Here is a 14,207-nt window from a genome sequence, read left to right on the forward strand (position 1 = left end):
AAACTTTTTTTTTTTCTTCTAAAAAAAGAGATTTACAAGCACTTACACAGCACTCAACACAAAGTAGGCTAAATGTTCATAATAGTGACTTTTGCTTTTTAAAAAACATCCAGCAGACTAAAATAAAATCATTTTAATTAACTCCTTCCTGAGTAACTAAAACCTTGGAATGTGCTGAAAAGTTATAATAAATAAGGCAGTCAAAGATTAACCAGCTTAACATGTATTTTCTTTTAAATTAAACTATGTAAAATGTACAATATATTTCACGATGTACAAACCGTGTGTGGGCCCAGAGCCAAAGAGAGACTTTTCCTTAAGTGCCAAATAAATTTACGGAGTACCTTGCCTTTGAGGGAGAAAGACACATAACTTAGAGGCAGTTTGTTAGGTAAAAATAACATTAAGGCCCAGCAAGTAAATCAGTCAACAGTTTTTGCTTTTTTTGTAATAAAGTGGTCAAGATAGAAATGCCTTTGAATTGATAGGAGAAGCTGACTAATGGATTGGAATTAAATTCCAAGCAAGTGCCACAAAAGGGCTAAATGAATTTGATGACTTGCTACTCCACTGCTCTATTTATGGCATGATTTAAATCACCTTTATTCATGTTAAAGGGGAGGATACTTTTTCCTTATTTGATCACAAGTTTCCACAGTGTGTAAACTAATTCTTCTTTACGTGTAATTTCATAGAAACCACTTAAAGTCCACAAGGCAGCAAATTCTCATTTTGTGTTCTGACCCTGACTATTAGCCAGGCCACTTTTTAACTGTTAGGGTACCTTAATGGTAGTGCATAAGTCCCTTAAATAAGCACAAAGGACATTTCTCTTTTAAGAACATTTCTTCTAAATGTTTATCTTACTTGAACACTACAGTTCTTCTTAACTACATCCCTCTTAGGATGGAAAAGCACACCCATAAGAATGCCAAGTAACGCTCAGACAGACATGCTAGTAGTCCAAGGCCAAGCTGATTTCTTGTGGGTGTGAAGACTTCTTAATACATCTCATAATAAAGTAGCTTTGCTATTGTCAAATGACTTGTTTTAGGTCTTGACTACTGTCCAATTTAAGTGGGGGATGGAGGGAGGAACCAAGAATGATTCATATGTGTTTGCAGAAACTCAAGATATGTGGTTTGTAAAAAGCCCAAAATCTGATTTAGTATAAACTGGACCCCACTAATATGCTGCTGCTGCCATCTGCAGGCCTGCTTGGAAGTTGTCTTCATACTCCCTTTTCTTTGTTTTCAAGTAATTTTTAATAAAATTTAATCTTTTCTAGGATTATTTACATTTTAATCCAAAAGAATATATCTTATATTGTATAATATTAGAAATCAGGACAGTGGAAAAATATTTCAGCAATGGGTTCTCAACTAGTATCACATAAATCTTATTTTGATGGTCTTCTATTCGAAAAACTACTTTGGGGAGGTGATCAATACAAGACTATTTCTTTTGCCAGAGGCACAATTGTGGTTCTACTGAAGCTATCACCCTTGTCTATGAAAGTAACTGCTTACTGAGGCAATAGAGACAAAACCATAATTAGTATGGAGGGTTGAGTAGAAAAACTGCTATATTTGGTGCTGGAGAACCTGAGTTAGAATTCTGACTTTGCCACTTAATCCCTGTATGATTTTGGGCCACTCTGAGTCTCAGTTTTCTCATCTGTAAAATAAAATGGTTGGATTAGATCAGGGGCTTTTAGGCTAAGGTCTAAAATACTTTTGTGGCTATATTTGAAATGATTGGTTTCCTATATATTTCATTTTATGGATTTAAAGCTAATTCTCTGAGGAGTTCATTGGTTTTACTAGGCCTCCTAAGGAGGTCCATAACACAGGAAGGCCTAAGAACCCTTTGACTAAATAAGTATCTAAGGTCCTTTTTAGTTCTGCCTTCATAATTCTTTGATGTTAAGTTGGTTCAAGAGAGTCTTATCAGATTTGTAACTCTTATTTTTAAAAGAAGCTTCACCTTTCCTTAGTCCCTTGCTGTTTATTAGCAGGATTAGAGTCAGTCATTGTGACTAGATTTTGACCTTAGTGGCAGGACTTCTTCAGAAGGCATGAAGTGTTGTACCTAAGGTGGTGATTTAGGATTTCATCTCAAAGCGATGCAAAGAGGAAGAATATTTATAGTATCTAGAAATAGTTTGAGATTAGGTCCATTTCTTAATGAACCCTGAAGCCATAAAACCTCACGAAGTCTCATAACAGTTCATACGGACTTCAGGTGTTCCTAGGGATCCCCCAATGACTTATTTTCTCATCCATGTGACTCTATCACCCATGAGTAATATTTTTAAAAATTAGCTATCTCAGTGGAGCTTGACATGTATTTTGAACTTTTAAAGTGATACAAAACATGAAATTGGTTGATTGTTCGGCACAAAGAGCTTAAAGACTTATACTGATGCTATTGTTCTGTGCTCCTTCCCAAGAGCAAAGGTACTGACAAGACAATTTGCCAACTGAAATTTTTGAGGTTTACAAGACAAAAGTTCATCCATACTAATGGGCCCAATTCACTCTGGAAAATGCTTCCTAATTATATTCTATTGTGACCTAAGCTGGCTGTCCTATTTCCTTTGTGATCTGGATGATTACATGATTTTTAAATTGCTCTGGACTTTGAAAAAACTGATTTGTATTCTTGTTGAGATGGATTGAGATGCCTCTATTACCATGGAGGCAGTTAATATTTTGCACAAGTTATTTTGCAAATGGCAGGCTATTTGAAGATAGAATGCCTTTCCTAAACACACTGAGGAAAGCTATTTTATGATGAGATGTTTTGAGTTGGAGCCATCTAGGTTGTCCTAGAAAGGATCCCAGGGAGCCAAGAAAAACAGACAATAAAATTAAACAAATAAAACCCGCAAAACCGGGTATCTCCCATTCACCCCATCATGTGGGAATGTTTTTTTTTTTAATGCAACTGTGCATTAATTTAGTCCCTTATGGATTCTTTTTGAAACAAACAAATAAGCTCTCAAGAAAGAGGGATGAGTCCATTAGATGTTGACATGGTCTTTGCATCACCTCTTGTAGATGTCTTCTAACCATTTTTCATCATCTTGTTCCTCATCATCTATTGGTTCCTCAGTTTCCAGTGGAGTAGGAATAAAGAACTGTGGCCTCACAGGTGGCTTGCTGACGTGAGATTTGAGTCCAAATTTGCGTTTGAGCAGGTGGAACTGCTCTTTAACAAAGTAGTAGAATTCATACTCATATCTCATGCGTTGGTAGAGAATTTGGATGGCCTCAGGAGAAGGGACGGTCTTTTTTACTGTCACAGTCATGTTCCCAAGTTTCCTATGTTCTGAAAAAGAAACCAGAAGCTTATCAGTATATACTCATAAATTATATTATACTCATATTATGTTATATACACATACATACATATATACACATGGTGCATGGATAGAGTGTTGGATCTGAGTCAGAAAGACTTATCTTTGTTAGTTCAAATGCAGCCTCAGATACTTACTAATTGGTGTGATCCTAGGGAAATCACTGAACCCTGTTTGCCTCAGTTTCTTATCTGCAAAATGAGCTAGAGAAGGAAATGGCAAACCACTCCACTGTTTTTGCCAAGAAAACTCTAAATAGGGTCACGAAAAGTTGAACATGATTGAAATGATTGAGCAAAAATGTAAACATGTATATATATATATGTATATGCATATTTGTATATATGTGTATATCCATATACATACATACAAATATATATAAAATCCAAACTTACTAATTAACTTTATCTGGATAATAAAATCTAGAATTCTATTTATTAGTAGTAAATGAAACAAGTAGTTAAGAGACAAAGCAACAGGAGGAAAGGATCTGTTCTTAACATTATCTAGAAAATACTGATATTGGTCTCATTGTGAATATTGACATTAGCTGGTTAAACATATCATGCATAAAGAACATTCTAAATTTTAGTTAATTATAACATACATGACATTCAGTACTTTCCATTTAATAACATGTTTCTCAATAAACATATAGAATCAGCATTTTTGAAATTCTTTTAAATATTTTATCTTAGATGATCTTTCCCACCAAAGATGAGAAAAAATGTAGTATCTAATGTTTTATAATAGTTTAAACCAAAAAAGTAGGTACTTTAAATGCCCTGTGTATGAAAGAAAAGTTCCATCTTTTAAAGAATATTCAGTTGGTACTGATGTTCTACAATAAAGAATGGACTACAATAGTCCTCAAAAAATTTTTTAAAGAAAATTATGCAGATAGCAATGTAGAAGTGCATGGTTCTTATATACAGGCTGAACCATAAAACCAATGAGGAACTTTTAATAATATAACTAACAGATGTCATCAAGGACTTTTATGAAAAGAAGAGAAGGTAGTCAGATTATAGAGAGGGATGACAAGTAGATAACTAGAATTCTTCCTTAATACCATCATGATATAAGAAGAAAGGAAGGAAGATTTTTTGCATGTTAAGTGGGCTGACTAATAAGAAGGCGGGGATGGATGGATGGTGATCAGCATCACTGGAGGGAACTTCAAAGTAGTTAAAACAAGATACTAGACTTCAAAGTATAACGCATGACACGGTTATATCATTCCATTCGAAACCAAATATTGATTTATGTTTGTATACTGATGAAAGGAATTGGTCACAGTAACATACATAAGAAACCTTTTGCCACAAAGCAATGGAAAGTAAACTCATGCCTGAGAATGTTAAAACATGTAGATTTCTTTATTCCTTCCCCTACTTTGGATTCTATACTGGCAAACTGAAGAATATGCTGTACAAAAATCATTTGAAGAGACAAAAGATGTTTGGCCATAAAAAGAAAAAAAAAACCAGAATTTCCATATGATAGTTGTCTTTAAGTATTGAAATGATGACATATGAATAGGGAATTACTAGATTTAGTATGTTTGCTCTCAGAAAACTGACACAGGAGCCATGGATGAAGTTGTGGAGAAGTAAATTTAGATGTGATACAAAGAAAACTTTTTATTAAACAATTAGAGCCTATGAAAAGTAGAATAGGTAGCTTGAGGAGACAATGAGTTCCTTTTCAAAGGAAATCTTTAAGGGGAGACTAGATGATCACTTGCCAGAGAAATTATAGAAGGTATTGCTTTTCAAGTATGAATGGAATTAGGCAGTTTATTATTATAACTTTTTATTGACAGAACATATGCCTGGGTAATTTTTTACAACATTATCCCTTGCACTCACTTCTGTTCCGACTTTTCTCTTCCCTCCCTCCACCCCCCCTCCTCTAGATGTCAGGCATTCTTATACATGTTAAATATGTTATAGTATATCCTAGATACCATATATGTGTGCAGAACCATACAGTTCTCTTGTTGCACAAGAAGAATTGGATTCAGAAGGTAAAAATAACCTAGGAAGAAAAACAAAAATGCAAACAGTTTACACTCATTTCCCAGTATTCCTTCTCTGGGTGTAGCTGATTCTGTCCATCATTGATCAATTGGAACTAAATTAGATCTTCTCTTTGTCAAAGATATCTACTTCCATCAGAATACATCCTCATACAGTATTGTTGTTGAAGTGTATAATGATCTCCTAGTTCTGCTCATTTCACTTAGCATCAATTCATGAAAGTCTTTCCAAGCCTCTCTGTATTCATCCTGCTGGTTATTTCTTATAGAACAATAATATTCCATAACATTCCATACCACAATTTACCCAACCATTCTCCAATTGATGGACATCTATTTATTTTCCAGTTTCTGGCCACTATTAAAAAGGGCTATCACAAACATTTTGGCACATACAGGTCCCTTTCCAGTATTTTATTTTTTAAAAATCTAAAAAAACTAAAGCCTAAAAATTTCTAAGAATGCACTGAATCTGTTTACTTGTTTCAATCTTGTCAATGTTTTGCAAGTCAATTTATAAAGAAGCAGGCTTCCCTATCAAGAATGTTTTTGTGGTATCTGTGCTTTCCACTAGGTGGACACAGAAACCCAAGGACATGAATGGACCAGTGCACCAACTTTTCCTCCTTAGAATGGGAGGAAGCCTCAACCGGGAAATAGTGATGGAACCTGGGGATTGAATGAGTAATTGTCATCTTTACTCCCTTCGATCAATCAATCAACAAACATTTATTAAGCACCTTACTTTGTACCAGGCACTGTGCTAAATGGGAGGTATACAAAAAAAGGCAAAAAGACAATTCCTGCCCTCAAGGAGCTACAAATCTAATAAAAATAACATTATATAGAGGAAGTCTTTTGTATTAGAGAGATTTTCCCTGCATATCTCAGCTTTTTCAAGGAACTTGAAATCTGGAACTTAGAATCATTGCATACTAAACCCCTTTACCCAATACCTTAACTTTCAAAATGAGTGATATAGGGGTGGCTAGATGATACAGTGGATAGAACATTGGCTCTGGAATCAGGAGAACCTAAATTCAAATCCTGCCTCAGACCCTTAACACTTAAGACCTACTAGCTATGTGACCCTGGACAAATCACTTAATACCAACTGCTTTGCAAAAAACAACAAAACACCAAAAAAACAAAACAAAAAAAAAAAAAAAACCCAAAATAAGGAATATGACATTTGGAAAGAACAAGTCACTTACATAGGTCACAAAATGAGTCAGCAGCAAATTAAAAATGTTCTGATGTAGGAGCAGCTACATGGTACAGTAACTATAACACAGCCCTTGAGTCAGGAGAACCTGAGTTCAAATCTGGCCCCTACACTTGACACTTATTAGCTGTATGCTCCTGGATAAATCCATTCACCTTGATTGCTTCCCCCAAAAAAGTCCTGATGCAAATTTTAAAAATGAGTTCCATTATCCATCTCTCTCCTTTATAACATAAGAAACATCCTAGTTACCCCTAGAGTCCTCATTTTGAAAATTTAAGCTTTTGGGTAAAGTGGTCTAGTATGCTATAATTCTAAGTCCCAGACTTCCTTTGAAAAAGCTGGGGCATGCAGAGAAAACCTCTTTGATAAAAAGGCCTCCCTTTATAGAATGATATTTTTATTCGATTTGTAAGCTCTGGGGGGCAGCTAGGTGGCGCAGTGGATAGAGCACCAGCCTTGAATTCAGGAAGACCAGAGTTCAAATCTGCTCTCAGACATTTAACACTTCCTAGCTGTGTGACCCTGGGCAAGTCACTTAACCCCAGCTTCAGGGGGGGAAAAAAAAAAAAAAAAAAAAAAAAAGATTTGTAAGCTCTTTGAGGGCAGAAATAGTTTTTTGCTTGACTGGGACAGGAACAAATACCATGGCTGGGAGTCAGAAAACCCAGGTTCATCTCCACCTCTGAAGTTGATTGTTTGGGTGACCTTGAGCATCACAAAGCCTATTGAACATCTTTATTCTCTGTGAAAGGGAGTCAGACTATCAGGCATCTGAGGTCTCTTTTAGCTCTAGAATGATTAATTTATTGCACAGGCATCTGAATCATATAAGACCATAATGTGGAGTGGGAAGGGCAGAGGGGAATAAGATATCCAGAAATCACAACTGAAACATTGAAAATGACAGGGCTATGGGTTTCCATTTATACACACACACACACACACACACACACACACACACACACACACACATACATATGTATATGTAATATATACATATGTAAAATCATTGAAGATTTATAACATCCTTTATATATGTTTGTGAAGTCCGGGCTAGAACCCTGGATGTCTTAGAATCAGCTGGAATAAGGGTAAGCAAAAGTCCTTGGTCTTTATTCTTGGTCTTTAGGGGGAGAAGTGAAAGGGATGGATATAAACTCTTCACAACCTCCCTTCTCTTTGTCCACAGCAAAAGTGACTCAGGCTTGTCTTACTCCACCCCCTAATCCTTCCCACAATTATCTGTATACACCAAAAGAATGAGCCAGCACAGAATAGTGGGAAGGGCCCTTTTCCAAGCATATGCTAATAGAGTATTGTTCAATAGGTAATTAGCCTTAAGTGCTTAGTTGTCTGATTCCAATGCAGAGTTTCAGCCCTTCTCTCACTTGATCCTCAATAACACCATGAGGTAGGTGCTATTGTTATCTTAATTTGATAGCCCTGGAAACTGAGGTTCAATGTCTAGCCTATGGCTGGCACAGCTAATGTCTGAGTTATTTCTGTGCTTTTCACACTATATACACACAGAGGCTCAGGATGTGGACTGACTGGCACACTTCCTTTCAATTCCTTAAGAACAGAACTCTGATCTTCCCGGTTCTAAGTCCAGCTCTCTATTCACTGTGCCACCTAGCTTCTTTTACATCAGTTTGAATTTGCCATATATTCTTATGCAATTAAAAAAATAGATGTGAACATGGGTTTCTTGATCACGCCTGAGTAGGGCTTGATAGCCTCCGTTTACTGTTCATATGTTTGATTCTTTGTAACGCCATTTAGGGTTTTCTTGGCAAAGATACGGGAGTGGTTTATTATTCTTAATTCAACTCATTTGATAGACAAGGAAACTGAGGAAAATAGGGTTAAGTAATTTTTACTTACTTAATAAAGGGCCACATGGCTGGTAAGTCTCTGAGGCTGGTTTTGAATTTAGGTCTTCCTGACTCCAGGCCTGGCACTCTATCCACTCTGTCATCTAGCTGCCTGATGGCCTTCATTTTCCTTTCCAATTCTATGGTTCTGTGATTCTTTGATTTCTACATAAAGTTTATTATTTAAATATTGAAGTCTTTGAAGTCAGGATTTTAGGAATCACTTAAATATCTTGCTATATTTGCACAATTTCTCTGCACCTGAATAATCAGACTTGCTTAAAATAAAATACTTTCGGCTCTGTAGGGGATCAGCTATTATCAACTGATGCACAATGCAACCTATTCATATCACAAGCTGTTTATCTTTGAAAGTATAGTGATGAGCTAAGCACATTATCTACATAATATTAGGAAAAAAAGTTTTATTTGGGGCCTACAATTATGTAAATAATTTCCTTCATTATCTGCTTTGTTTTGTGTGGATATAGACAATGAATTTATGTGCTAACTCCTTATGCATTTAAGTATTTTTGTTATAGACATTGCATATTGAAGCTTTAGAAAGGTATAGTGAACAATTTTCCTTCTATAAAATAACTGATTGGTAGTACCATTAATATGAAGTAAACCGACGAGTTTAAATTGGTTGTTATACAGAGCCAGTGACAAGGGATGGAGGACAGAAGGATTTTAGCTGGGCTTTCCACTTCAGTTATCTCTGATGTGGTAAAATCCTAACTAAAAGTCTGGGGATAAAAATGGAGTCATTTCATCTTGTGAGAAACAAAAATCAGCAGTAGTATATTTCATAAGATGACAAAAGGCCAGAAGATATGTTGTAGAATGTAGTCACCTCTACTATTGAGAAGCTTTTCCTCAATGAGAGTCCTAAATATCAATGAAATCACAGGTTCTATTTAAATGTAAACTAAAATTGGAAAGATATCACTGCCTATGGAGCTTATGAAAATCCCCCAAAGTCATTGATTTTTCCATTGAAAGGCTGATGGACTTTATTTAATATGTCAAAATATATTTATTTCACCAACACTGCTATTCTTTCCACCCATACAGCCTTCCTACAACTTAGCAGATGGTTTTTCCAGTGCTTTTTCTGTGAGTGGAAAGGAGGCTGATAGCTGGCCCCCTTATTGAATTTCTCAATGACACAAAGCTGGGAGGGATAGTTAAGAAACTGAATGACAAAATTGGGACCTCTCCAGATCATGAAAGGTTGGAACAATAGGTTCAGACAAAAATAAAACGTAAAAGAGATAAATCTAAAAATTCTGCACTTGGGTTTAAAAAAAAAAAATCAACTCCACAATTACAGGATTAGGGAGGTGTAGCTAGACAATAATTGATGTGAAAAAGACCTAGTGGATCTGGTGGACTAAAAGTCAATGAGTCATGCTTAATAAAGAATTCTTAAAAAAAAATCCAAAACAACACTGCACTAGAAGCTTGTCCATGTATGCCTTCTGTGCTGTCAGTGTGACAGGTGAGTCAGTTCATTGCTATGTACTCCAGATTTTAGGAAAACCCCAGAGTTTCCCTCCAAACATAACATAGATCTGAGTAAGTTACCAGCGTGGTTATTTGAAGCAAGATCCAACTCTGGTCTGAATTCCATAAATGGTTCTAAAGGAAGGTATTAGAATTTTAGGGTGGAGATTATTCTGCCCAATTCATAAAACATAACATTTTTTAGGAAATATACTTACTACTAAAATTATTTTTTGTAGAGCTGGAACATGAGAGCGTTGTGGTGGGATGGAGAGAGGGAATGAAGCATTGTTCCTAAATGGAGATGAACTTTTTAAAAGCAAAAATCAAGAAGTGAAGAAACTTAAACCCAGTGTAGTTTTGTGGAAAGTGTACTATCCCTGGAGAGAAAGGATCTGAGATGAAGTTCCTTCTCTGATATTTGCAATTTCTGACTCTAGGAAAGTCACTTAATCTCTCTGGACCTTAGTTTCCACATCTGTTAAATGAAAGGCTTAACTCGATCTAAGGAGTTTCTTTTAAATTAGAGGAAGAACTAAGAAAAGACTAAATAATCCCACAATGAACTTGTATCCCTTTTTATCTTAAGACAAAGAAGACATTGTTTAAGGAGGTAGTAAACACACACACACACACACACACACACACACACACACACACACATATATGCCTTTGTAGCATAAAGCTTTTTTTTTTTTTAATGGCCCATGTTTGTTTCTCTTATTTATATTTGAGCATTAAAATATGTAAGAAAGATTTTTTTTTAAGGATTCTGAAATTCTTTGTATCATATAGACTTCCTATTAATAAAAAGCCACTAGAAATCAGTGTTATGGCTTCTGTTACACCCCATTCAAGTGATCCATGTAGGTCCCAGATACCATGGAAAATCTTATTTAGTAATAATATCTGCTCTTCCAACCATTGAATAAATAGAATATCCATTTTCCTTAAAAAATGTCTGTAGTGTTAATTATTTTAAATGGCAAACTCCACTGAGTTTCAAACATAGCCACAAAAGATAATTTTTTTCTATCATCACATTTTTATAGCTTTTAACACTTTGAAAATAGATTTTCTCCCAACAACTCTGTAAAGGAAGCAGAACAAATACTGTCATCCTTATTTAATAGATGCAGAAACTGAAAAGTTATCACCTAGAAAATGGTCATATTTGAACCTTATGTCTCCAGACTCCAAGTTTAAAGTTTATTTCATATGACAGATCTTTGCTGAAACTGGAAAGAGTTCAAAAATTATGCTGCAGGTAATGGAGACAGTTTCAAAAGAAGGTTGCTTAAAATAAGGTGAGAATAGGTTACCTTAAATGGGAGGAACCATACCTAATGATTTTGCTTTGTATAGCACTGTGTGGAATGAATAGCTAATATATGTGAATAGGAATTAATGGGGACAACAAATCTTCATTTTTTTTTCAATGACATTATTTATCTGTAACATGTATATTACTAAATACCCTCCTTTATGACTACAAGTATAAAGTACATGTGGTTTCTACTCCATAGAGAGACTAAAAGTGCACATTTCTGAACTGATGATCCCTAATAATCATTATTGTTAATATACTGCAGTTCACTAAGGATACATTTTAGGAGTAGTCCAAGTTCCTATGGTTAGCTCTGGAAGGGGAGTGCTATCAATTTTCCTTTATCTCTGGCCTTTCTGGAAAAAAAAAATACTGCATTATCATGTTACTAAAGCTTAAGGAAGCTAGATGACATTGTCAACAGAGTGGTGGGCCTGGAGTCAAGAAGTCCTGATTTCAAATCCAGACTCGGATACTTATTGTTTAATCCAATACAAGATACTTAATCTTGTTTATCTTAAATTTTCTTTTATGTAAAATGAACTGGAGAAGGAAGTGGCAAACCACTCTATTTTCTTTGCCAAGAAAAATCCAAATAGGATCCCAAAGAATTGGACATGGCTAAAAAGATTGAACAACAATGACAACTAATGCTTAAGAAGCAAAGGTAAGACACCACCATTTTTACATAAGTATATATATATATATATATATATATATATATATATATATATATATATATATATATATATATATATATATATATATAAATGCATGAACCTCCTTTCAGACAATGATCCTGCTTCAGGTGTGTATCACTGCCTGCATTCATTTAATACAAATGCCAATTCTATTAAAGCAAAAACATCTGTGTGCATGACCAAATGCTGTTACAATAATGTGGTTCATTTACTGAACGTTTCACCCTCATTTTTCAGTGCTTTTGAATTCTGTGTCCCCATTAGCAAAAATAAAATGCTTCATTTAGAAAGCAAATATTGACCCAGTGGCAAATAAGCCTGCCATGGTTATAATTGAAACTATGGATTTTTCACCAGATGTCAAAACTGAGTGATAATATACATATCTGATTGGAGAAGAAGGCCAGGTTATTAGTCTCACACCCAGATGGATGGAGCCTGAGATGTCTTTTCCTCAAGCACAGCTTTCACTAGCCAGTTCAAGTAAGCTCTAGCACACCCTTTAATTTAGCAGTGGAGTGTTTGCCAGCTAATAGATTATCCAGATAGCCAACAGGCTGTTCATGATCTGGGTGGGGAATTTTGAAATTGTGTATATGTTACACTAAGCAATTATTAGAAAGATTTCTTTTGACTGTAACAACTAAAACTATTGATTAGTAATCTGCTTGTCTAAGGCTGGGGTAATCATCAGGATTCTACTCTGAAAATGGACATAAGCCAAGGCCATAAGCAAACTTGACTTTCTTGCCCAGGACTTGGGCATTTTGCAAAAAGTCCTCTCCTAGTTTGCAGTAACATTATGTTTGGACTAGTTCATATTCTTCAGTGCTCTTAAAAGGTCTTTAAATGTAAATAAAAAGGAAATCACAGAACTGCTCCTTGAAATCACCCTTACCACCTCTCTTCATCTGTCAAACAAGCATAATGGAAAAATGATGTAGGCCCGGCTCTATGCCAGAGTAAACACTTTGGAAATGCTATGTAAACCCAGCTGTTGCACCAGAGTATGGGGCCCCATTTTTATGACTTTCAAGATGGTTGGCCATATGCAAAATTGCAAAACTTCACCAACTCACTTTTATTATATTTTTCAAATTCTATGGTTTCTATAATAAGCATTCTTTTAATTGCTTCCTAATGTACATACCTGAAACTGACCAAAACCTATAGGGAAGGGTCTCTATCTTCCTGTATTTCAAGCTGATCTTAATTTAGTTTGTTGGAAATTATTTGCCTAGAAAAAAATATGAGTTTCATAACTAAGAATATAACCACATTTTATTGTAAGTAAGAAACAGAAGCATCATATGGTAGGTGGTCAGTGGATAGAATGCAGAACTCAGAGTCAGGATGACTTGAATTCAAACCTGGCTTCCGACATTTATTAGCTGTGTGATCCTGGCCAAGTCACTTAATGTCTGCCTGCCTCAGTATCTCCAACTTTAAAATGAGGATAATATAAACCCTAACTTTCAAGACTGTGAGGATCAAATGGGATAGGAATTTTTAAGTGCTTTGACCACAGTCCCTGGTACATAGTAAGTGCTATATAAATTCTAGCTATAATCATCATCATCATCATCATCATCATCATCATCATCATCATCATCATCATCATCATCATTTTCAACTGTAAGCTAATCATAGGAATGGAAGTGAGAAGCCTCCAAATACAACTTTTCAATGTTGTACTTGTCTAAAAAAGGGGTGACTGCTGTGTTTGGGTCAAGTAAATTTCAAGAAATCTCCAGCTCAAAAAATGGGATAATATTGACTTGGTCTTTGAAATAGTTGTGATGAAAGTCAAGGTCAGCCTGGCTTTAGCTGGAGCGTATGTGTGATAGAAAGAAAGCAGCGTCCACACACATCTGAAGGCTGGCCAAATGGTTGCTGATCCCATAAAACCCCACACCACGCTGGGCCGTCCTGAAACTGTGTGAACATGATGCTTGTCACAGATTGAGTAAATTCATTTCCTGAATTACAGAGGGAGGCCACACAGTTCAAACCCATGAAATATAGCTACAGTGTGTGCAGACTCTCCTGCAGCTGTATCCAACGGAAGCAAATATATGTCACTGTGGTTTTCAGTGATGTACGGGTTGAGAAAGGCCCTCGTTTGATATGTCACTCAAATGATCAATGGGATGCTAAGCCAAG

The 14,207-nt window shown here is 35.6% G+C and overlaps 1 protein-coding gene across 3 annotated transcripts in view; it reads right to left on the reverse strand.

Annotated features, from left to right (window-relative positions):
* Positions 1-207: 207 nt before the first annotated feature.
* Positions 208-14,207, reverse strand: part of UST (uronyl 2-sulfotransferase) — a 380,057-nt gene continuing 366,057 nt past the window's right edge. For all 3 annotated transcript variants that reach the window (XM_074309586.1, XM_074309587.1, XM_074309588.1), the window contains exon 8: positions 208-3,333. In XM_074309586.1, the coding sequence (XP_074165687.1) occupies positions 3,050-3,333 (284 nt within the window). In that variant the 3' untranslated portion in view covers positions 208-3,049. The remainder of the gene's footprint in view (positions 3,334-14,207) is intronic.

This window comes from Sminthopsis crassicaudata, chromosome 4 (genome assembly GCF_048593235.1).
Source record: "Sminthopsis crassicaudata isolate SCR6 chromosome 4, ASM4859323v1, whole genome shotgun sequence".
In the NCBI taxonomy this organism is placed as follows: Eukaryota; Metazoa; Chordata; class Mammalia; order Dasyuromorphia; family Dasyuridae; genus Sminthopsis; species Sminthopsis crassicaudata.